General features: G+C 47.6%; 1 protein-coding gene across 2 annotated transcripts; it reads right to left on the reverse strand.

Annotated features, from left to right (window-relative positions):
- Window positions 1–7,623: 7,623 nt before the first annotated feature.
- Window positions 7,624–15,046, reverse strand: RDH14 (retinol dehydrogenase 14). 2 transcript variants are annotated; one of them, XM_027855658.1, is made up of 3 exons: window positions 11,626–11,807; window positions 11,093–11,288; window positions 7,624–8,563 (listed from the first exon to the last, which is right to left on the reverse strand). In XM_027855658.1, exons 1-3 carry the CDS (start codon window positions 11,652–11,654, stop codon window positions 7,946–7,948), a joined length of 843 nt encoding a protein of 280 aa, XP_027711459.1. In that variant the 5' UTR covers window positions 11,655–11,807; the 3' UTR covers window positions 7,624–7,945. The 2 variants fall into 2 exon arrangements, with proteins under 2 accessions (XP_027711459.1, XP_027711458.1); XM_027855657.1 differs by lacking the exons at window positions 11,093–11,288; window positions 11,626–11,807 and adding an exon at window positions 14,660–15,046.
- Between the last annotated feature and the right edge of the window lie 8,836 nt (window positions 15,047–23,882).

The following is a 23,882-nucleotide window of genomic DNA, read 5'->3' on the forward strand; positions in this document are numbered from 1 at the left end:
GTTGTGCAGGCCTGATTTAAGGTGTGAGAAGACTTGAAATTCAGTGAGGAGCACGGTAATGGAGCACTTTGAATACCAGAGATCAAAGAAGATAACATATTCAGTAAATCAGGCCTTTATTAAATTCATGTGTGAGCACTACTCTGCTACATGCTCTGGACATTTGCAAAACAAAATGAAACAATCCCTGCCCTCCTAGAGCTTCCATTCTTGGGGAGGAAGAGAGAGCATGAGGCCACATGTGCACAGACATAAATACAAAACACATACAATGCCATTTCTGAGTGGAGAGCCCAGGGCCCATAGTGACAGCAAGAGAGTAGGGGCTTCCTGAGAGCTCAGTGAAATGCTAAGGAAGAGAAGAGTAGGGACCTGGGTGAGGGCTGGAGCTGGGAGAGGCGGTCCAGGAAGGAAACCTTGGCTTTAGGAAGCCGAGGGTCAAATCAGAGGCATTGGGGGAACCTGAGCAGACCCAAAGGGAAATAGATCATTTCACCCTTCATTGTAGCAGTGGTGATTTTGATTTGGGAAAGGGGTGGAAAGAAAGGCAGCTCATTACCCGGGGCTCACGAAATGGTCGTTGGATGAATCCTTAAGCATCAGCTCTGATGCAAGGGGCTGCAAGGAAGAACTCAAATTTAGGCAGGAACCTTTGCCTTCCCTGTTGCGGTTCAGTCATTTTTCAGTTGTGTCCAATTCTTCACGACCCCATTTCAGGTTTTCTTGGCAAAGTTACTGGAGTAGTTTGCCATTTCCTTCTCCAGCTCATTTGACAGATGAGGAAACTGAAGCAAACAGGGTTAAGTGACTTGCTTAGGGTCACACAGATAGTGAGGGTCTGAGGCCAAATTTGAACTCAGGTCTTCCTGATTCCAGGCCAGGTACCCTGTGTACTATCGTGTCACCTGGCTGCCCTGACCCTCATTAACAAGGACAACACAGAACTGACCTTTAGAAATGACTGGTGGCTTTTAGGGAACGTGGCCAACAGCTAGCCTTCAGGAGGCCTGTCTGCCCGTTCCTCACACAGCCTGACATCTGAGTCCTCAGCACAATGTCTGGCACACAGTAAGTGCTTAATTAATGTTTGCTTCCTGCCTTAGGAACCAGGAGCTGGGGTAGAGTTGTCAGAACCCAGGGTCTGAAGTCAAGGGACTTGGGTCTGATACCTGGCCCGGTTAGTCAGAAGCTGTGTGACTTGGGACAGCTCACTTCACTGCTGGAGCCTTAGTTTTCCACTCCATGAAAAGGGAAATCTCACAGGCATGTGGAGAGTCCTTGTGCTGCACACCAATGTTCCCGTGTCATACATCTGCTTTTGAAAAGTCCACTCTTTTCATACCTGCAACCTTATTTTCCATATGTGGGAGTCATAGATCAGGTAAGAATCTCCAACCCCCTGTAGCTCCTGTGCTAACACCACATTGGGAGATATGCCAGCATAACAGATAGAGCTGAGTTCCCACACCCCCTTAGACACGGAACAGCTGTGTAATTAGAGACAGCATTTATCCAGAGCGCACTACATACGTGGCACTAAGCTAAGCAGTCCAGTGAATAGAGCACTGGGCCTGGCATCAGAAACCTCTGTCTGCCTCAGTTTCCTCATCTGCAAAATGGGGATGATAATAGTACCCACCTCCCTGGGCTGTTGAGGATCGAAGGAGATAATAACTGTACAGCACCTGCAATCCTTAAGGTGCTATAGGGAATGCTAGCTATTATTAGAGTCCTGGGCAGGAGTCAGTCTCCTCCTCTGCAAAATAGAGATGATGACATGTGAATTGTTTGCTTCCCAGGGGCTCTTGGGAGAGAATATCTAGAAGCCCTGTGTAAGCCTGAGTGTGTTGGAGAATTATTATTCTTTTGCGTCCCTCTTCGTTGAGGTTTGTGCATCTCTTTAAAAAGCTCGGGTCAGTCTCCTCAAGGACGCTCCCGGTGCATCTCCGTTCCCACTCGCTGCCCCTTTAGGGTGGACCCCAGGTGGCCCAGCATAGGCTGGTGAGGAAGGTGTTGGAACATTCCGCCCTCCCTGCCCTTATCTCCCGCTGCTGCCTCCATCCTCTTTGCAAAGGCCCCCATGGCCCTTGTCAGCCAACCCTCTCCCCTTCTCCCTCCCCCCAGCCCATCATCTCCCTATCCTGTGGCTCTGATAGCCTTGTGGGAGCTCTTTCAAGTACAGCCAAGACAGCTGCATGACCCACACCCAGGCGAGAGCTCCCCCACCCGGGGTTACATGGATTCAAGCCCTCGCTCCATCACCAAGGCAGCCAGATGGCCCTGGAAGAAAGCTGGTGACCCTCTCACTTTCATTTCAACAGCAGCAAACAATGTTCAATGTTTAAAATAAACTCTTCCAGATGAGCTAAAGATAAACTCTGAGGTGGGTGGACTGGGGCTCTCCAGGGCTGCCTCCGACTCTCAAGTGTTTGATTACACTAACACAAAACCCCTGGGCAGAATCGGCTTCTGTCAACAGACTGCTCGGCCCAACACCTCTAACATGAAGCCGCTTCCTGTCCTTTCATGGATGGGCCACAGAAAGGGGCTCTGCTTTTTCACAAAACACTGAGGCTGCCCATTGCCCAGGGATCGCCAGTTTCCCAATCCACCGGCAGCCCGTCAGGGCACAGATTCCATCTGAAACGACCATCACGTGTTTCACCACACACACACACACACACACACACACACACACAGAGGCAAAGATAATTATAAACTAATAACAAGGCATTCTGCTCCTCCATTGACCCAACCACTTTAATTGCAGAGTGCATCTAAAAGAGCCATCATTTCCGCTCAAGTCTGCAGTGGCAAGCTGCTGGTAACAGTGTAGCTGAGTGCAGAGAGAACTCCAGGAGTTACGAAGACCTGTGTGCTTAGAACATTTAGGATTAGAAAATTAAGCATTTAAAGCTAGCAGGGACCTTAGAAGCCATTAAACCCAATCCTCTCATTTTACAAGTGAGGAAACTGAGGCACAAAGCGTTGAAGTGACTTTTCCAAGGTTGAAACATCTAGTAGGTATCTGAGGGAGGAGCTGAATCCAGGGCTTCCTGACTCCCAGGTGCCTCATTAGCGGCATAGCTATAGGCAAGTCACAGCTTTTAGCTTCTTATAAAATACCCTAGAGGGCTATTGTGGAAATCAAAGAAGATGCACATACTTTGTAAAACCCCACAAGAGACCTTAAAACGCAGCCTCTCATGCAGTCTGGAAGGCCTGGGTGCCAGTCCACCTATGACACACCCTGGCTGCCACCCCGGGCAAGCCCCTTTCACCTCTTTGGGCCATAAGAAGGTACAGAGGTCCCTAGACCAATGAAATCACAAGTCCAGTTCAAAAAATGCTCTGTAAATGTCAGCTGATAGCACTGCAGCCCTTACTCCTGGTGATGGCTTGGGTCTTTAGAGTGGCTAGGGATCCTGGCCACCATCCAAAGCAACAATCCAATCTAGGTTCAAATCTCAGCTTTACTTCTTTGTACTTGAGCGACCTTGGGCATGCCATTAAATCTTGCTAGGCCCTTCTAATACCAATAATAACCACCACCACCTAACATTCATATAGTCCTTACTATGTGCCAGGCTCTGCGCTAAGCGCTTTACAAACATTAGTTCATTTGGTCCTCACAACAATACTGTGAAGTAGGTACTGTTAAGATTTCCATTTTAAAGATGAGGAAACTGAGGCGGGCAGAAGTGAAGTAATTCGCCCTGGATCACATAGCTGAGAATATAACATAGGTGTTTGAGGCTGGATCAGAATTCAAATCTTCCTGCCTCCAGGGCCTGCCACCTAGACGATAATTTAACAGCCATTTATGAAGGCTTGCTCCTGGGGAGACATAGGAGGACGCCCAGGGATAGTGAGGATGTGAGAAGAGAACAGTGCTTCCAGGTAAAGGAGGCGACATTAGGTACCACAGAGGGGAGAAGAGGTCAGTGATGACTTTAAGGGGGGGCAGACATCTAGGTAGAGGAGGAAGTTGGAGAACGGGGCACATGACTTTCTTCCAGTCCAGAAATGCTGCTGACAGTCTTTGAGCTGCAGAACCGTCCGCAGCTCACCTGCAGCTCACGCTGCCCAGCCAAGAAGCTTCCATTCACTCTCTTGGAACCCCTGCGGACGACCGCGCACGACAGAATTCGGGGGAGTGGACAATCGCGGAATGAGAGGAGGCTATCGGCAGCTGCCTTCTTGGAGGAGGAATTTAGGGGTAAGGCTCGGGGGGGGGGGGGGGGGGGCCACGCCTACCACGTGGGAAGGGTGGGGCAGAGGCAAACCCACTAGGCCTCCTTGTTATGCGGGAATTTGGCTCGTGGGCAGTGTATCTATTCCGTTAGTGGCAGCACCACCTTGGGAAGAGAGAGAACAGGCTTGGGTTCAAAGCCTGACTCTTGACGCTGCCTAGGGAGCGAACACGGACCGCTCAGAAGCTCAGGAACCTCCCCGCGCTCAACTTCTTACATGGGCTGTGATGGGTGCTGCTGAAGGGTCTCGGAGCGGAGGAAAGCCCAGGTCCTCAGCCTACAGACTTAATCTTTCTGTTAAGTGAAGGCTATTACTTCAGAGGACGCATTTGACTGAGAGCCCTTTCAGTCACATGGAAATCGGTTCAGTCTTTCTTCCTGCTCAGATTAAACTGCTTCCTTTCATGTTACCTACAACTAACAGGATCCCCCTCCCTATTGTAACATCTGAGGCTGTCTGGGGGGCAGCGTCCTAATGGGTGATTACCAACATGCTCCAATTTGAGTGTTCCCGAGGACATTTGGAATCAATTAAATATTCAAATGCAGTTTTTCAGATCTCGAGCCAGGCACAGCAGGTTTGAGGGATGAGGGTCTTCGGGAAGATAGCTGCTGTTCCTCACACCAAAACTCTAGTTGGAGACAGATTAAAAACAAAAAACAAACCAAACTATGCCGTCCAGGCTTCCTGGATCTTCCAGCAAACAACTTCCCCGACATTAGAAATGCTACAGGAAGAGGAACAGGAGCTGAGTTTTGTCGGGCTCACAGGAGCACCTCTAGGGCATGAACCTACTTGTGCCTTTTTAAAATATGTCGCTGTTCCTAGAACTGAGGCTATCAATCGCTTATTCTCTCGTCATTTCGTGGGCTCTGTTTGTAGGTAAATCCATTTAGGGCTTGGAGTAGTGAGAAAGCCTGGCATTTCCTGAGCACTCAGAATGAAGGCCATTTAACTCCATTTCTCTACTTTACATTTCTCCACTTTCTCCCATTCCTTCCCGTGCTCCCCGACCCCCAACACCTGCATGGACTGTATTATTGCACAACGCACAGTGAGAGAGCAACACCTTATTTACAGACATCATCAAGGAATGACTGATTCCCCCATCAGTGAATTTTCCAGATACCTGAGGATTTCTGTGCCAAAATTTCAAATCCAATATTTTTGTTGAAAATATTCCCAAGAATGTTGTAAACTCCCCTACCTCCAATGTAGGAGACGCTAAACCTACCTAACCTCATCCTGAAGTCTCGGTGGGGTCATAATTATGATTGTAAGGCAGCTAAGAGGGTAAAGTGGCTAGAGCTCTAGACCCAGAATCAGGAAGACCCGAGTTCAAGTCCAAATTCAGTCACATACTAGTTGTGTTGCCCTGGGTAAGTCATTTGACTTGTCTACCTCAGTTTCTTAAACTGCAAAATACAGATAAAAACAGCGCCTCAGGGTTGTATCAAATGAGAGAATATTTGTAAACCCTAAAGCATTAAATGCTAGTTGTTATTATTAAACTATTCTGTGATATTTTTAGGGTAAATCGTATTATTTATGTCTGTTAAGCTACTATTTCTCATTGAGGTCAGTGGCCTCAGTGGTCATGAAACATTTGATTTGACCATTCTAAGGGGCATTAGAAATCTAGTCTGATCTTGTTTCACAGAGAAGCAAGGAGGCTCGTGCAAGGTCCCAGATGGTTTGTGGCACTGTAAGGAGGTTTTCTACCAGCTCCTGGGATCTTTGTTCTACTGATTTTGGATCCAAAGTAAGCAAACTGGTTGGATGAAGAAGCAGCCTATTTTCCCATGATTCTAAATCGAGGAAGTGTGGGCTCTGATGGTGGCCTCACCAAAAAAGTGCATGGGGTTCGTGAGTTCTTTCCCTAACCAAGTGTCTTCACTTATTTCTGCATTTTGGACTGTTCTGGATGGCTTCATATAAGAAGGGCTCTACTGTCTCCATAGTGGTACATACCTCCTGAATCAATGCTAGAAACAATATATCTGATGGCTACCCCATCATACAAATGGCATAGGGTTTGCACCCCTCTACTGTTGACAATTCAATTCTTCAATTACATTAGTTGGTCTCAGGTATTGTCAAGTAACTCAATCACCCAGTAAAAGCCCCCTTAAAAAAAAAAAAAAGAAAAAGAAAAGTAAGACCCTGTAGGAAAGTGTAACTGCCCAATTCAGATACCCAGGAAAACAGTTCTCTTCAGATCTCTCCAACCACCTTTAACTAGGGCTGATTGCAAATAGCAAAAGCCATCGCATTAATAATTTTCATCCCTTCTGCAAATGGCCTAGAGCTAAGCAATGGAAAGGAGAGAGAAGAGAGAGAATTCACAGCCCTGAGCTGGCCAGGCAAGCTGCTCATCACACTGCAGCCATTACAACACCTCTTGTTTCATCAAACACTAGGGTGGGAAGGATGTCTTCCAAATGGCAGCTCAGTTGGCCTTAGTGTTTCCCAGATGAGTGCTTCATTTTTCATCATTACTAAATTAATAGCCCCCATTTTATAACACTGCTACAAAGAACATTTTTTCCCCACTCAAAAAGCTCCATTCTGGGGGGTGGGTGGGGGGAAGACCTGAATCCACTGAAAGGCATCATGCATCCAAATGCAGAAAAGATGGCATTCCTTGAAATAAAGAGCCCCTTTTAATGAAGTCGAGGTGTAGGACAGATTTATTAGCTCCGATTTTCCCATGTTCCATTCTAGCTGATTTCCTGTCCATATTGCTAAGCTCTGCAGACCCCTTTGTAGGATTAACGTTTTTTTCTGAAGAAGTCGGAGAGCACAGGATGCAGCCATACTGACCACACCTGCACGGCCACACCTGGGATGCTACAAATGTTACCAGTCCTGGATTACAAAGCACCACGTCCAGGCTGGACAGAAAGCAGCTGTGATTTATGACCTGTTAGGATCCCCCGTGCTCGAAGAGTCGAGGCTGAGAAAGACCTTAGGAATGGACTTCAAAGGAGCAGCTGCTCTTACCCTCTACAAGTGACAATGAGGGTGGGTGCGCTGCAAGCTGCACTACTTTCACCAAGTTCTTTGCACTTTTATGAGATGGCAGAAAACTAAAAAAACAAAACAAAACAAAAGAAGTCATTTAAAAAATGAAGCAGGGGACTTCGATGCTGCTGGTCCTATGAAAGGACCTGGGCTCTAAGTAAGAGCAGAGCAGCAGCGTGGGGAGGCAGAGAAAGCCCAAGCCTGGCGCCAAGGGCCCTCAGTTTCTTTCTCCAGGAGCACGGGGATCAATGCTACCTGTCACCTACGAGGGTGACATTTAGGAGCTGGGAGTCTGGCACTGGTGAGGGAGGTTTATCATCCAGAAAGAAGTCCACGACGCCAAGCTTGGTCAACAGTGTTTATTTCAACAATGCTGGGTCCCATCCCAGTGGGGTGCTCCTTAGCCCTAGGGGCCCCTAGCAGTGCCACAACTGCCCAGTTCTTAGTTCAAGTACGTGCTCAGCTAAAAGCTTAACAAACAGTGGCTAGTTTATGAGCATTTAGACCACGGGTTTTCTGTGGCCTTGAGGACCTGGCTGTGAGCGCCAGTAGTGGAGCCTTTTAAGGTTCCCATGATTTTTTTTTTTTCCACACAAGAGGCCTATGCTACATATTTATTTAGTGTCTAAGTGTCCCAGTCCTAACAGGCCCGTCTCTGTCCCCAGAGCTACTTCAACATGCCCACCATCACTTCACTGATGTCCCAGAGTTTTCTTGCCACGGAGTCATCCATGGCTTTGGGCAGGAGGTCCTCCTCTTTGCAATCTCCAAAGTACTTTCCCGACACACCCTCTACTTCTGCTGAGGAAGCCAGGTAGATCGAGGTTTGGGCTCCTTCTGAGGGGCTTTTGAAAAAAGCCCACGACACTAGATTGAAAAGTGGCTTGACCAGCAGGGGAATGTTTATGTGCCTCCCCAGGTTGGTTCGGGCAATTCCGGGATGAAGCACATTCACGGTAACATTCGTGCCTTCTAGGCGGCGGGCTAGTTCTCTGGTAAAGAGAATATTTGCCAACTTGCTCTGACTATAACAGAAACTTTTATTATAGTTTAGCTCACTATTCAAATCTTCAAAGTTGATTTCTCCATATTTGTAAAGTTTGGAAGAAACCACTACAATCCTGCTGGGGGCAGAGTCTTTAAGGCGGTCAAGAAGCAGGTTAGTAAGCAGGAAATGGCCCAGGTGATTCACCCCAAACTGCATCTCGAAGCCATCTTCTGTCTTCATATATGGGCACTGGAAGACCCCAGCATTATTGATCAAGACATCCAGTCGGGGCTCCTCCTGGAAACGCAAAGAGAAGGGGAGGATGAGGACTGGTGGCGTGGAGCCACGGCTTTATCCTAACTGACCCCTGACCCAAAGGATATCAAAGTGGCAGCTTCCCATTTGGGTTTCAAACCCAACGTCTCCCTTTTCACCCAGAGAGACTGGCCACAGTCTTCAGCACTTTCTGCCCAATGGAGCTGTCCTGCCAACAGGAAGCCCAGAAAAACATGGCACGTAGCCCAGGTGATCAGACAGCAGAATCCCAGACTTGTGACTTTGGGGCTTGTCCTCATCCATCTCACACCAACAGGCCCAGCTTCTAAAATGTCTTGGAACAAACCCTCTAATTCTTGTAGTGTTCCTATGGTGACACAGCAATGCTCAGGGACCTGGGATTCCATTAATGTGGGTTCTCCCTCCACTGAGGTGGCTCACGATTCCTTCCAGGACATAGGAGATGCTTTGTGAACTGCTGGGGCTACTCCTAACTGAGGTGACCTCTCTGTGGGGGGCAACCAGCCTCCCCTAGGTTTCTGCCTCCTCCTGTCTGTTCTTCCTCAGCCACTGAGCCTGGGTCCCCCACCCCCATCCCCTGGCTGGGGGCCAGGGGCAGGGCTCTGTCCCTCCCCCAGGCTCTTCCATTGCCATGGGTTGGATGGTCATCTCCAAGCAGACGACTTCCTGACCTATGGAGCCAGCTCCGCTGCTGTCATGGGATAAGCCCGAGGAGTGTCAAATCCCGAGCCCTCTCTGTCTTCTCAGAGGGCTCTCCTCGCCTCGTCGCGCTCCTCTAAGCTCACAGGTTTGTCGATTCTATCCCGGTAACATTTCTCACTCATCACAGAGTCCAGCCCTCACTGCCTATGACTCGGACTCCTTCCGTGGCCTCTCAATCGAGCTCTCTGCCTCAGGCCTGTTCTGCACCCAGATGTCACTGTGCTCCTCAAAGGTCTGCAGTAGCTCCCTATTGTCCAGAATCTCACAAAATCCACCCATCAGTCAAGGGGCATTTATAAAGCCCTGCAGTTAGTGCAGGGAATGCGAAAACCCCAGCAAAGTAGCTCTAGCCTGCCCTCAAGGAGATGAAGTTCTACAGGGTGGGGTAACATGTACACATATAAGCACATGATAAAGATAGGAAGAAATACAAGCTAATGGTGGGGGGAGGGCAGGAGCAGGTACTAGTATGTGGGGGAGGTGGGGCAGGGATTGGGAGAGGAAACAGTAAAAACCTCTTGTAGGAGGCAGTGATTGAGCTCAATTTGTTAAAGCTTGGACTTCTCAGGGAAGTCACCCACTCTGCATTCCAGTCAAACCAGAAGGTGGGCTTTTCCCTCTCCCACCTCCAGGCCTTTGCATAGCTGGTCTCCCAAGCCCCAATGCACTTCTGTATTCCCAGCCCCTAATGGAAGGATCTGGTCCTGTAAGTGCCTAACAAATCTGGCTGATTGATAGGAGGAAGCCAGATGAGTTCTACAGCCAACTACAGCTCGCCAACACTTCTTTCAGGACTTGTAGTCCCAACAAACTAAGATGCTTAGAGTCTGGGCAGAGAAAAGGGGAGTCTTTTTTTTTTTTTTTTTAACAATGGTTGGTTGGTTGTTGGGGGGTGAGGCTAGGGAGCCAATCCTGCAATTTTATTGGTCTAGGGAGCTCCCAGCAAGGAAACTCCCTCTCCCAATGCCCCTTAAGCTGCCTGGGGCACTGAGAAGTCAGAAAATCTGCCCAGAGTCACAGAGTCCGCATGTCAGAGGCGGGACAACTTCTAGTCTTGCTGCTTTGAAGGACATTTCTCTATCCACTACACAGGGTGCTGCTGGGGACCTCTGCAGGGGGTCTGCAAGGTCAAAATTATTTTCATGAAAATTCTGGGATATTTTAATTTATAATATGGCAATCATAGATAGATATAACCAATATAAGGGGGCAGCTAGGTGGTGCAATGGTTAGAGCACCAGGCCTGGCATCAGGAAGACTCATCTACCTGAATTCAAATCTGGCCTCAGACACTTACTGTGTGACTCTGCACAAGTCACTTAACTGTTTGCCTCCAATGAGCTGGAGAAGACCATGGCAACCCACTCCAGTATCTTTGCAAGGAAAATCCTACATGGGGTCATGGACAGTTGGACGTAACTGAGAAACAACTGAATGACGACATGCTCAATATAAACAAAAGCTCAGGGGTCCTGAGGACGCCACACTACATGGTGCTGCCTCTGAGTGAGGGGGCAGGGTGATCTCTACACTGGGAAATATGCACATTCAGGAGGCGGTGTCATGGGCTCCTCCCGGTCATTCCCTCCCAAGGGCATGTGGGCAGAGGGCTGCAATCAGGGAGACCTCAATGCTTCCAGGAGTTCCCTTACTGAGAAGTCCCTACACAATGACCACCCAGGTCTGGTTTGAAATCATGAGGTCATTCCCTTCCCTTGGCTGGACACCAGGTCATTTTTGGGGGGGGGCAGGGAAGACCGGTGTCTTAGTGGACTGCAAGCTCAGTATCAATACGGTGTGGTTCAGCAGAGGTCACTGTGATCCTACACGGCGCAGAGGACGGCCAGGTATCACTGCACTGCTCTGAGCACACATGGAGGGCAGGTGCAGTTCTGGGAACTTCATCATAAGCAGGTTATTGAGATGCCAGAGAAAGCCCATGACTGGCCAATCCTCGTGATGAAGGAACCAGGGGTGCTGTGAAGAAAACCCTTCGAGCAGATCTTCTGGAGGGCGAGGCTCCCTGTGAAAGGCATCAAGGAGTGAGGGTCAGACTCGTTCTGAGATGGCCCCAGAGAGCCCAGCTCCAAGCAGTGGGCTCCACATAAGGAAAGCCTTAGGAATGAGCTCTCCCAGAGTGGAAAGCAGCATCTGGCAAGACTCTGGGCTCCCCCTCACTGGGGATCAGTGGTCTTCCACCACTGTGCCATGCTGTGCCACGTGACAAGTGCCACCCCTACTTGTCACAGTTATCAGGTGGCAACGTCAGCCGTGTCCTGAAATCCCCGAGTTTTGTTTTTCTTCCAATATTCATAACGACATTGGAATCTGGAGTAGGAGAGGAGCACTTTTATACTCACCTTCTGGAAGGTTTTCCCAAAGGCATCATTTTTTTTAACTGAAAATTCTTCACTTGCCAAAAATCTGTTTTTTCTTCATTTCCCTCTCCACTGTGGGAGGGGGACTAGGGAAGAAAAACAAACCCCTTGTAACAAATACGCAGCCTATCAGTGCTCTGTCAGGAGCCGCAAACACTCTGCGTCGATGAGAGCACATTGAGGGTTAGTCTTTCCTAAGCCGAGGTCTTTCCAGGGTTGCTGTTCTGTGTGAAATTGCTCTCCTGCTCCTGATCACTTTACCGCGTCTTCCCAGGTTTTTCTGGAGCCGTCCTTTTGTCACAACTTACGGCCTGGTAGTTCATATGCCACTCTAATAGGTGAGTGCTCCCCACCCCCCATGTCCAATTCTTTGCCACTACACAAAGGTCACTCTGAATGCTTCTGGGCATATGGACCTGTTTCCCTTTCTTTATCTTTTTGGGTATAAGCCTGGCAGTGGCAGTGCAGCAATTAAGGTGCTGCATTTGCAGTCAGGAAGACGAGTTCAAATCTTGCCTCAAATACTTATTAGCTGTGTGACCTGGAGGGAGTCACTTCTCTCCTCCTGGCCTCAGTTTGTCTGTTATGGGGATCAAACGGGATAATATGTACAAAGTATCCTGCAAATGCCAACGTGACATAAAAGTTAATTATTAATGCTATTAGCACACTGCTGTGTCAAAGGGGATGAACAGTTCTGGAACTTCATGGGCACTCTTCCAAACCGCTTTCCAGAACAGCTTGGCCCCACCAGTGGTGTAAGCCAGTGTTCCTGTTTTCTCACAACTCCTTCATCATGAGTCATCTTCTTTTTTGTTAAATTTACTCGTCTGAGGGGTAGGAGCTGGAACCTTAGAGTTGCTTTAATTTACGTTTCCCTAATTATTAATGATTTGGAGCATTTTTTTTTCAAATGGCTATCGATAGTTTAGATTTCTTCCTTAAAAACAAAACTACCTGTGCTTTTCCTTTGGCTGTTTATCAGATATGGAACGGCTCTTAGTTTTATATATCTTGGAAAAGAGACTTTATCAGAGAAAACCATTGCAAGTCCTTTCTCCTGGTTACCTGATTTCCTCCTAAAGTCAGGTGGATTGGCTTTGCTTATATACAAATGTTTACACTTCCTGTCATCAAAATGGTTGATTTTGTCTTCTGTGATCCTGGCACACAGTGGGCACTTAGATGCTTGTTTACTTGACTCTCTGTCCCTGGGTTGGTCATGAACTCTTCTCCTATGATGGATCTAAAAGGAAACATCTTCCCTGCTCCTCTGACGTGTTCATGAGGCCCCTCCGCCCCCCTGAGCCTCATGATCCCGTGGACCTTGGCATGGTGGGGGCTGTGGGTCTCTACCTGGACTCTGCCCGGCAGCTGTCCCAGCTGTCCCGGTTTGTCCCACAACAGCTCTTGGCCCAGCAGCTGGGATCTCTGGCTTCTGCTGTGTGTATGGGCTCCCACAGGCTGTGCACCTTCCTCATTTCTTCCCAGGACCAAACTGTCCTGAGGATCACGGCTTTGGTGTCTATTATCATATACTTGGATATGGAGCTGCCAGCCCTCTTCCTGTTCACTTTTCTCCCCCTCGTGATTTCCCTTGAGATTCTTGACCTTTTCTTTTCCCAGACAAACCTTGTTCTTATTTTGTTGAGAGGCAAAAGGCGACCCTTCAACAGTCTACCTGGTGTGGCACAGAACATGTGCATCAGTTGAGGGATGTGGTGAGTTAGGGCAGTTTTCCACTTCAATCATCTGAAGACTTTTGGGACACCCAGGACAACTCGGCCCAGCTGTGAGCAATGAGCAGGTTTCCGACTGTTCAGGCCTCGATCTGTGTGGTGATGGTCTAGTGTTCTGGGCAGATTCCCAGGGTGATGATGCCTCCTGTGGTCATTTTCCATGGTATTACTCTTTCCATCTCTCCTGCTGGGTTTCGTTGGTCACAGAGACTACTACCCCTGCTTTTTAATTTTTTTTTACATAATAAATTCTGCTCCTGCCCTTTATTTTATCTTTGTGTGTCTCTTGCTTTTATTGTATTTCCTGAAAGCAAGACCCTGTTGAAGTCCTACGTTTAATCTGCGGCCCTGTCTGCTCTGGTCAGTTCTGGGATCCTCTGCCTGATGCTGCGCACTGAAAAGCAGGATTCGGAGAAGAGAAGGGGTTCCAAGGCCTGTGTCCAGACTGATGCTGGACTCACGAGGCCCAGGCCAGTCTGGACAGGCCAGGACCAAAGTTCTAGGTGTTCTAAGTCTCCCCTGACGCTGGGGCCTGGCGGGGACGGCGGGGGGGGGGGGGGGGGGGAGGGGCCACCCTCCCCTTCCTGTTTTGTTTATCCTCATCCTCTCATCCTCCCCTCCCCCTCATGGGGGGTGCTTCTGCCCGAACTTTGTTTGCAAACGTGACTTCAGGCGATCCTAACAGCAGCCCCACTTTACAAAAAAGGAAACTGAGCCTGAGTGACCTGCCCACGGGGACACGCCCAGGTCCGGCGCTGCATCTGTCCACTGGGCCCAGAACCTCCACACCTTCAGCCCTGGGTCTCCCTGCCTCAGTCTCCCCCATCTACCGACCCTCTCCTCTCGCCCGAAAAGCTCCCAGGTGCCCCCTTCCTGCCCTTCATCTCCTGCCTCCGCGCCTTTGCACTCCTGGGCTCCCAACAGGCCTTCCCCTCTCCCAAACCCTGGTTGACTTCCATGCTCTCCTTCAGGCTACACCTTCCCTGACCCGCCCCCTGCCTGGGCACGCCCCCAAAACAGAGGAACCGTCCTCCGTTGGCAATCCAGGCAGTGGGCACTGGGGAGGGGATGAAGATGACTGGGGCAAGAGCAGTGGGCCTGCCCGCTCACCTGCAGGCCCCACCCCTCCACGGGAGGCCACCGCCCCGGCCCCACTGCGCATGCCCCGCACACCTGCACGCCCCCCACCCCCCGCGCATGCCCCCCCCCCCCGCCAGCCCCCCCCCCCCGCCCCGCCCAGGCCGCCGCCCTGACTCCACTGCGCATGCCCCGCTCACCTGCAGCACCTCTTGACAGAAGGCGCGCACTGAGCGCAACGAGGCCAGGTCCAGTTCCTTGACGACCAGCTCCCCGGCGGGGCCGCCTTCGGCCGCGGGCGGCGCCTGGGCCCGGGCCCGCTCCAGCTCCTGCTCCCGGCGGAGCTCAGCGGCGGCCTGCTCGGCGCGCCCGCGGTCGCGGCAGGCGAGGATGACGCGGGCCTCCCGGCGCAGCAGCTCGGCGGCCGTGGCCCGGCCCAGGCCGCTGTTGGCGCCCGTCACGATGACCGTCTTGCCGCGCATGAGGCCGGCCGCGGCCCGACCCGCGGGCCTCAGGTAGCGGCGCGCCACCAGCCACAGCCCCCCGCCCAGGGCCGCTGCCAGCAGAGCCGAGCCCAGCCCCACCATAGCTCGGGCGCCGGCCGCGCATGCGCGGGCCTCCGGCGCGGTGGCTTCTGGGACTCGTAGTGCCGACCACGTGGGAGGAGGAGCTCCGGGGTTGTCAGTATCCCTGAGCACAGCTGGGTCCCAGGCTGTGGACGCTCCCACCCGTCACTGCGTTACACTCGAATGGTGTGGGCCTTAAAGTCCGCCCAAAAAACCGCCCGGATTCCGCCCTGACCCCCTCCCCGCGGCAATTTATTGTTCATCTATGACTTTCCATATTTTTATTGGTGAAACTGGTTCAAATGCTGACCTTTGCATGTATCCCCGCTAAAATTCCTCCTATTCAAACCTCTTCATTCTCCCCCATTGAGTTTTGTTTTCTTCGGAATGGGATTCTGCCATCAGCCATCCTAGCTAATCCTCCAAACTTAGTCCAACCGCCGACTCTACCCCTAAAATGTGGAACAGTACAGGCCTTGGATACTCCTCAGTGGGTCATCCTTCCAAGCCACTAATGACCTAACCCTAAATGTGCCTACAATTGTATCTGATCGTTCAAATAATTCAAAATTCACCCAAAAGCTACCACTTAGCCTCCTTCTCTCTATCTTTGTTTGTCTTCCCTGTGACCTTCATTCCCTCCTCCTGGAAAGAATCAATTTTTGCACTGGCCTCACTTTCTTCTTTTCCCTAACTTGGTGGTTGTCTAGGTGGCAGCTAGCTGGCACAGAGCATAGAGTGCAAGAGTCTGGAAGACCTGAGTTCAAATCTTGCCTTAGACACTAGCTGGGTGACTCAGGGCAAGTCACTTAACTTCTCTCTGCCTCAGTTTCCTCAACTGTAAAGTGTGGATAATAATACCTACCCCCGAAGGTTGTGAGGATCAAATGATCAAATCTGAAGGTGCTTAGCACAGTACCTGGCATCCAGTAGGTGCTTAATAAATGCCCTTCTTTTGTTCTTTCCTTCCTTCCTTCCTTCCTTCCTTCCTTCCTTCCTTCCTTCCTTCCTTCCTTCCTTCCTATTCCTTCCTCCCTCCCTCCCCACATCTCTGTAGCAGCCTGTTTTTATATGGTCCTTGAACTGAGAATGATTTTTACATTTTAAATAGTATAAAACTTCATTAAAAGATGCAAAAAAAACTTTCTTAATTCATGGGTACCGGGTAATCTGCTATAATTTGTAGATTGTACTATTAGGTGGCACAGTGCATAGAGTGCCTGGCCTAGAATCAGAAGACCTGAGTTTGAATCTGGCCTCAGACACTCAGCTATGTGACCTTAGGCAAGTTACTTAACCTTGTTGGCCTCACTTTCCTCATCTGTAAAATGAGCTGGAAAAGAAAAGGGCAAACCACTTTATTATCTTTGCCAAGAAAACCCCAGAGGGGGTTCTCAAAGAGTCAGACACAACTGAAAATGACTGAACCACAACTTTATACATTTCATTTGGTGTTCTCATCATCTCACATAGGTTCACTTATCTCTGTGCAAATGATTCCCAGATCCATGCATCCAACCCTGGTCCTTTCCTGAGCTACCGTCACTCATGACCAGATTGCTTCTTGGACATCTTGAATCAGATGGCCTGCAGACGTCTCAGACTGAGCAAATCCAAAACAGAACTCATTATCTTTCCCCCTCAAACCCTTCTACCTTCCCAGCCTCACTATCACTTTTGAGGGCATCATCACCCTCCCAGTCACCCAGGCCTACCACCTTGGTGTTGTCCTCAAACCCTCATTTTCCCTTGCCCAGCATATATCCCATGCATGACCAAATCTTGTCAAGTTTTACAGCATGTCTCCTTTATGTTCCCCTCTCTCCATTTTATAACCCTGGGTCAGGCCTTCATCACTTGTTGCCTGGAATAGTACAGAAGCCTTCTAACTGGTCTCCCTCACCTGAAGTCTCTCCTCACTCCATCCATCCTTCACTCCATTGCCAAAGTGATTCTCCTGAAGCCTAGGCCTCACCTTGACCCACCTGCTCAGTGAGCCTCAGTGACCCAGCCCTTATTCTGCTTGGCACCTTCCTAACCTGACCCCTTCCTTTCGAGTCTTCTCAGTCTTTACCCCCATCAATTTACTTGGGCACTGTGGCCCCCTGGTAGGTCTTTGAACCCAATGCTCAATCTCTCCACCCTGGCCTTTCGCATTGGCTGTCCCACGTCAAGAATAATCTGCCCTTCCCTTTCCCCTCTTGTCTTCTTTGGCTGCTTGCCTAATTTAGTGCAAATCCCACCTTCTCTTGGAAGCCTTTCCCCGTCTCACCTCATGTCCCAGATTCTCTTCCACTTACTCTGTAGATACCTTAGGTGTACATAGTCATTTACATGTTGTCTCCTCCACTTGACCAGCTTCTTAAGGGCAAGGACTTGGGATGTTTGTATTAGGACATCTACCTGAAAGGTGCTGGAGACAGTTTCTTAAGGAACAAATATTTATGGAGCACCCACCATGTCCATGGCACTGTGCCACATGTAAATGGTACTGTGGAAAAGGGAATGCTAAATATACTTTACAAAAATATCTCCTATTGTACGTATGTGTATTATGCATATCCTTTCCAGGCTAAATTGGAGACTTTTGAAGTTACGACAAAAACATATATTTAAGTATCTTTTGTGGAAATCCTTGGAGTTTTAAGTCCTCTGTTTATACTCAGAACAGATTTAGCCTCAGTAGTATCGGGCCAAACATCCTTACGTTAGATGTTTGCGGTGAAGTTTCTGAATCCTTCTGGAAATTGAACATACATGGGGAGGAATGTGAGGTTATGATCCCATAGCCACGCAGAGATCAGAATGTGAATGCTGAGGATGGCTCTCATTCCGTGATGTTCCTCACTTCCTAGCATGCTGAATGATGAAACATTTCTTGACTCACTCATCTTCAGATGGAGCAGGCAAGTATCCAGCTGGCTAAACAAAAACCTATAGAGTGTTCATAAATGACAGGAAAACTGTACCAAATGAAAGTACTAACTGGCAGAACATAAAAATGCAGAAGGCAATCCTGCAAAACACACCCAACAACAACAACAATGGCAAATAAGACAAAAAGAAAAAAGCAACCGATCAAGAAGTTTCTTACACTTTGCATCCAGAACCCTGCTCTGCCCAATAAATCACTGGATGTTCCTGATCTACAGAGCCTTGTGGAAGAGAAACAATCTTTATTTACAAGCCAAACTGGAAGCGAAAAGAGAAAAGCCTGTTTATGTGGTCTAAAAGGCAATTGGTGTTAAAAATGGAATTACCCCAGTGGTTAAAATTTGCCAAGTGCCTCAGCATTACTCTCCCAGGAATGTGTCTCACAGGCTGTTAAGTGATACCCAAAAGCCCTCCATGCATGGATGAAGACTTTGAGTGGCCATCACTCCTGGGACAGTTCTGATCATACTTCCAGGCTATCACGGAGGCAAAGGAGTTGTTTGCTTGAAGCAGCTGGCCAGTGCATTGCTATTTATAACTGGACATCTGCCCATCGGCTGTGTTCTTCCGTGAAGGATTTGTCAAGTATTTGTTATTGCCACCTCAACCAAGGTTGATCTGTCATGTGTAGACAACCAAACCACAACTCACTGTTGCTCACTTCAAGAAGAGGTGGCGGAAAGCTAGGCCCCGAGAAGGAGATGTCTCCAAAACACAGAGAGAGAAAAGCATTATTGTGGAGCAGAGGAAGGCTCCTAACAAAAGACTGGACTCTGTTCCTGCTGGACGTGGGCCTGGGCCTATCTGTCTTCTGTAGGTTCTCACACCAGCAGAGTTTATCTCAGGGATTTAAATGCCTTGCAAAGAACTCTTATGAAAACAATTGCAATAACTTTATAAAGGAAAATGTCTATAGTACTTGTAGCTGAATCTGCAAGAGGAGAAGACATAACTGCTCCACAAGAAAAACAAGCCAGAGATTGCTAGTATTGAGCCTCCCCTTTTAGTGCCCTCACCCCCAGCCCGAGGCACGTGTCCAGTGAAGTGAGCAAAAGAAAACTTGCACTTTGAAGCTCAGGGCCAGCTGTAGGGGACCCCCCTCAATGACGGCTTGTCCTGAACCCTACTTACTCCACAATTCAGACCAGGAGCAGCTAGGTGGAGCAGTGCACAGAGTGCTGGCCTGGAGTCAGGAGGACCTGGATTCAGACCCAGCCTCAGATATTTACAGCCTATGTGGCCCTGGGCAAGTCCCTTAGCCTCTGTTTGCCTTGGTTCCCATCTGTAAAGTGGGCATAATAATAGCACGTACCTCCCAGGGTTGATGTGCGGATTCAGTGAGACCGTATTTGTAAAGCGCTTAGCATACCTTAAAGCGCAGTACAAATACTAGCTATCAGTATTGACTGGAGGAAAGGAATGGGCTGACAAGCATCTCTACAAAGAAGAAGAAACAGAGAAAAAGAACAACAGATTTGGGACAGAAAAACACTTGAGGGTAGAAAAGTTGGGTATAAAGTTAAAGCACATTAAGACAGCATACGAATTCTATACAAACCAAAGTGACTGACCTTGAGGACAGGCTGCGCAGAGTTAATGGGGATTCTGGGTCTCTCAGAAGAATGGAAAACAATCACGAAACCTGATTGCTATTATGGTAGAAGCAACAAAACCCTGGTCTATCAGTCCACAGATTGCAACCAGGTCCAAATACAACAAAACAAATTAAAAGTTACAGTCACAATTTTGATAACAAACACAACATTTTACAAGCAGTCTGGAGAAAGACCTTCTAAACAGGAAGAAAAGGCACTTTGAGTAACACGGCATCATCCACATTCGTTGCAGAAAACAATCTTCCACGAAGAATGTGTAAAGTCCCAGATCCTTCATAACCTGGCCCCTTCCTGCCATTTGAGTGTTCTCCAACCTTACTTTCTCTTCCCCAAACACGTTATGACCCTGGCCTCCTGGCTCTTCCTTGCAATGATCTCTCTCTCTCTCCTAACTCCTTGAATTTCCAGTGGCCCTTCCTCAAACCTGGGAAGATCTCCTGCCATCCTCTACTTTATGCCAGAAGGCTCTCTCAGACCCTTCCTGTGCATAGCCCTGCCCTTTCTAGTGGCTCCTGCCTTTCCCCGAGATTCCTCTCCGGTACCTTACTTGGTATGTAACTTAGATGTCCATAGTTATCTGAATGTCATCTCTCCCATTTGGATGTGAGATCCTTGCAAAAAGACATCTCACTCTTTTTTTCTTTGTAGCTCCAGGGCTTGATGCAGCATTTGGTACATAGTAAGCACTTAATAATTACTGCTTGACTGACTGCAAATCTGAGCCTACTCAACTACCCAAAACCCCAAGAACAAAAAACAAAATGATAGATATTCAACATTGTATATTTTGTCAGATTCCATTAATGAATTTGTTAGTTTTTAAAAACATTATGTTTTATTAACTGTTACAAGAAATGACTCTCTTGATAGGGGAAGGGGAGGGGGAGATATATATATATATATATATATATATATAAATAAAGGTGATATAAAAACAAATATTATCAGTAGAATTTAGTGAAAACACAATCCAAGAAGGTTGTGGAGTTGTGAAGGACCTCACTCAAATTATTAATCCAGTCTAATCCAATCTAATTTTTGTCAGTTGCCTGGTGTGCAAGTCACTTGGGATACAAAGACAAAACAAAATTTAAAAAAAAATTGCCTTCATCATTCAAATCCATCAATAAACATTTATTAATTAAGCCCCTACTTTGTTCCTGACATAGGACTGAGTACTGGGGCCTCAGGGAGCGTCTAGTCCATCGAGGGGTTATAAAATGCACCTAGATTAAGTATGTAAGAGTTGCCCCTTCTTGCTCTGGACAACTCTTCTTGGTACCCTGGACTGTTGCGGTTCTTATAATTGGTCTCCCTGCTTAAGTTCTCTCCTCAGACCCGTCCTTCACCCACTCAGCTGTCAAACTGATCTGAAGATCCTATGTGACCGTTCCACTTCCCCTGTTCAGTAAACTCTGGTGGATCCCTGTTATCTTCAGGATCAAATAGAAAATCCTCTAGTTCATCTCACTGAACCCCATGTCATCAGGATCTGGTAACATTGGCCTCTTTGCTGTTCTTCACACACACACACACACACACACACACACACACACACAGTGCTCCGTCTCCTCACTCGAGACATTCTCAACAGCTCTCTTCAATGCCTCCTTCCTCTCCCTGCTCATCTCTGCATCCTGCTTCCCTGGCTTCCTTCTCTCCCTAGTTAAAGCACCACCTTTTGCCAGTCCCCCTGAGATTATCTCCAGTTTATCCTGCATATATTCTGTTCACACATCATTGTTTTCATGTTGTCTCCTCATTAGACTGTGAGCTTTGTGAGATGGGGATAGAAAAGAAGGGGTGGAGAAAGAGTTTGACAGGTAGCTAAGGAGTGCTTGTTGACTGACCCTGGAAGCCATCCCCTCTCATCTACTCCAGGAGCTTTCCCACGGCTTATGTCATTCCCCCCTCTCTCGATCTATTTTTATTATCCAGCAGCTCCTATCCTGTGGACTATGAACAGATCTCCTCTACCTGAATAAGTCAATCAGCAAGTATTTATTAAGGATCTACTGTGTACCAGGCACCATGTTAGGCTCTGGGGAGACAAAGACCAAAATGGGATAGTCGCTGCTCTCATTCTATCAAGGATGACAACACATACATAAATATATGCAAAATGAATAAAAAGTAAATGGGGAGAGGGATGAAGGGTTCAGGAAAGGCTTCCTGTAGGAGATGTCGCCTTGGAAGAGTTCTGAAGGAAACAAGAGATACTAAGAGGTGGAAGTGAGCTAGCAGTGTATATTCTGTTCATTAATCCTTTTTCTGTTTGTTATTGTTTGTTTATAGGGTTCTAATTTTCCCAATGAAGACTGCATTGTCTGGCGTCCCAGAAATTTTGGTATGTTATTTCATCATTGTCATTTTCTTTCACGTGATTATTGTTTCTATAATTTACTCTTTTAACCAATCATTACTTAGGAATTCATCATTGTCTCCATTTACGTCTGTCTTTTAACTATACTCTCCTAACTGATTACTATTTTTATTGCATTATGGTCTATAGAGTATGTATTGACTATGTTTGCCTTCTTATATTGGTTTGTAATTCCTCCTTCCCTTAATACAAGGTGAGTTTTTACAAAAGTTTTGTGTCATACTGAGACATAAGTGTATTTAAGTGTACGTTTAGGAGATGCCATAATTCTTTTAGCTATAGTTTCTTTAGCAACTTTTCTTTTCAATTTTCTGTTTTCCTTTTTCTTTATCTTTCTGTTGGACTTATCCAATGCTGAGAGATGAACATTGAAATCTCCTGCCATCATTGCGTTGCTGTCAATGTCTCCACATAACTCAGGGGGTTTCCTTTATGAATTTATATACAAAGGCATTTGGAACAAATAAGTTTGATATTGGTAATAGTTTGTCGTCTGTGGTTCCTTTCAGTATAATGTAATTTCCTTGTTTATCCTTTTTATATTTTGAACATTTCTTTTTTACTTTGTCTGATATCATCCCTTGATTGCATCTTATGCTTTTTAAACTTTACTTTATGCAGAATGAATTTTTACTGCCCCTCCCCCATTTTTCTTTTGTTCATGTCTTTTTTTTTTAATGTGTTTCTATAAGGATCAGATTGTGGGGTTTTATCTTCTTATTTAATCTACCACTCTTTTTCATTTTTTTGGATTGCTTTATCTATTCACTTTTAAAATCACAAGAGCTTTGTATTTTCTTCCATTTGTCTTTTTTTTTGTTTTTCCAAATTAGGATGTATTCCCCTCTTCCTCTGTAAACACAGTATTGAATTTCTTTTGTTAGTTTAGCTTAATCTTTTTAAAGTTGTCCCTATTCCCCCTAACTCTCTTCCTTCCACTTTCAGACCCTGTTTCCTTCTCAGCTGTTATCCTTTTCCATAGTTTTGGAGTTTTACTTAAATTATTAGTTCCTTTTCCTTTCTTGCTTTTATCTAGTTATTTAATTCTTCTCTTTTTTTTTCCCTTCCAGGTAAGCAGCCAACTTTCCTTTCTGACCTTGCCACTTTTTTTTTTTTTGGTTGTTGGTTTTAACAATTTATTTTATGGGCCTCTTTCTAAAAACAATTTATTTCATCACGTTTCATCCTCCCTTTCTATTCTAGACTTAATTCTTTCATTCATGACCCTTCCACTTACTTAGTCTCTCTTCAGGTCCAGTATTTTCAGCTCTTGTCCTCTACCTCTTCTCCCCTACCCCACCTTCTTGTTATGACTCTCTCTAATAAATGCCAATTCCTACAATGACGGAGAGGATATTGTCCCATGGTAGCAGTTTTCCTGTATCCTTGATGGGGAAGTTCCTTATTGACCTTCACTCCCCCATTTGTCTTGAAATCTCCTTCATCCATGCCCTCCCATCCTCCCGGGAGCTTGGACGATCCCCTCTCTCCTGAGCCAGAATGAGTAGTCTGTCTGAGCCCCAGATCCCTGAGGGTGGCACCCATTGCAAGGTCCTCACCTTCCTCCAGAATCTCTGTTCTCCCAGAGAAGCCTTCCCCGTGGCTGTGTCTCTCACCATCTGTCCTGACAAGATTCCTCCCTTTTCTTTCACCCCCTGTCCTTGCTCATAGACCTTTGGCTTGCTCAGGGCACAGTGGATACCCCTCTGCCTGCTCTGAGGGGCCGTTCTGTTCTGCAGCTGATTCCCACAGGAGAAGTTGAGCCCTTGATCTTCCAGGCCTCTCTCTGCAGCCTCACTTCTCCTCCTCCTTGGGGCGGCCCTCTCCTGGCTCTTCATTGCAGTCCTGCTTGAGCTTTGGTTGTTTGGTGGGTGGTTGTTCTCTGCATTGATGTTGGAGGAGTCGCTTCGTTAACAGCAGCCGT

The sequence above is a fragment of the Vombatus ursinus genome, unplaced genomic scaffold (assembly GCF_900497805.2).
Source record: "Vombatus ursinus unplaced genomic scaffold, bare-nosed wombat genome assembly UNPS02010980.1, whole genome shotgun sequence".
Classification (NCBI taxonomy): Eukaryota; Metazoa; Chordata; class Mammalia; order Diprotodontia; family Vombatidae; genus Vombatus; species Vombatus ursinus.

Coding starts and splice junctions, on each gene's coding strand:
- RDH14 (XM_027855657.1), bottom strand. CDS start 15,046: ATGGTGGGGCTGGGCTCGGCTCTGCTGGCAGCGGCCCTGGGCGGGGGG. Junction 8,564..14,659: donor TCTGTCAAGAGGTGCTGCAG/GTGAGCGGGGCA, acceptor TTGCGTTTCCAG/GAGGAGCCCCGACTGGATGT.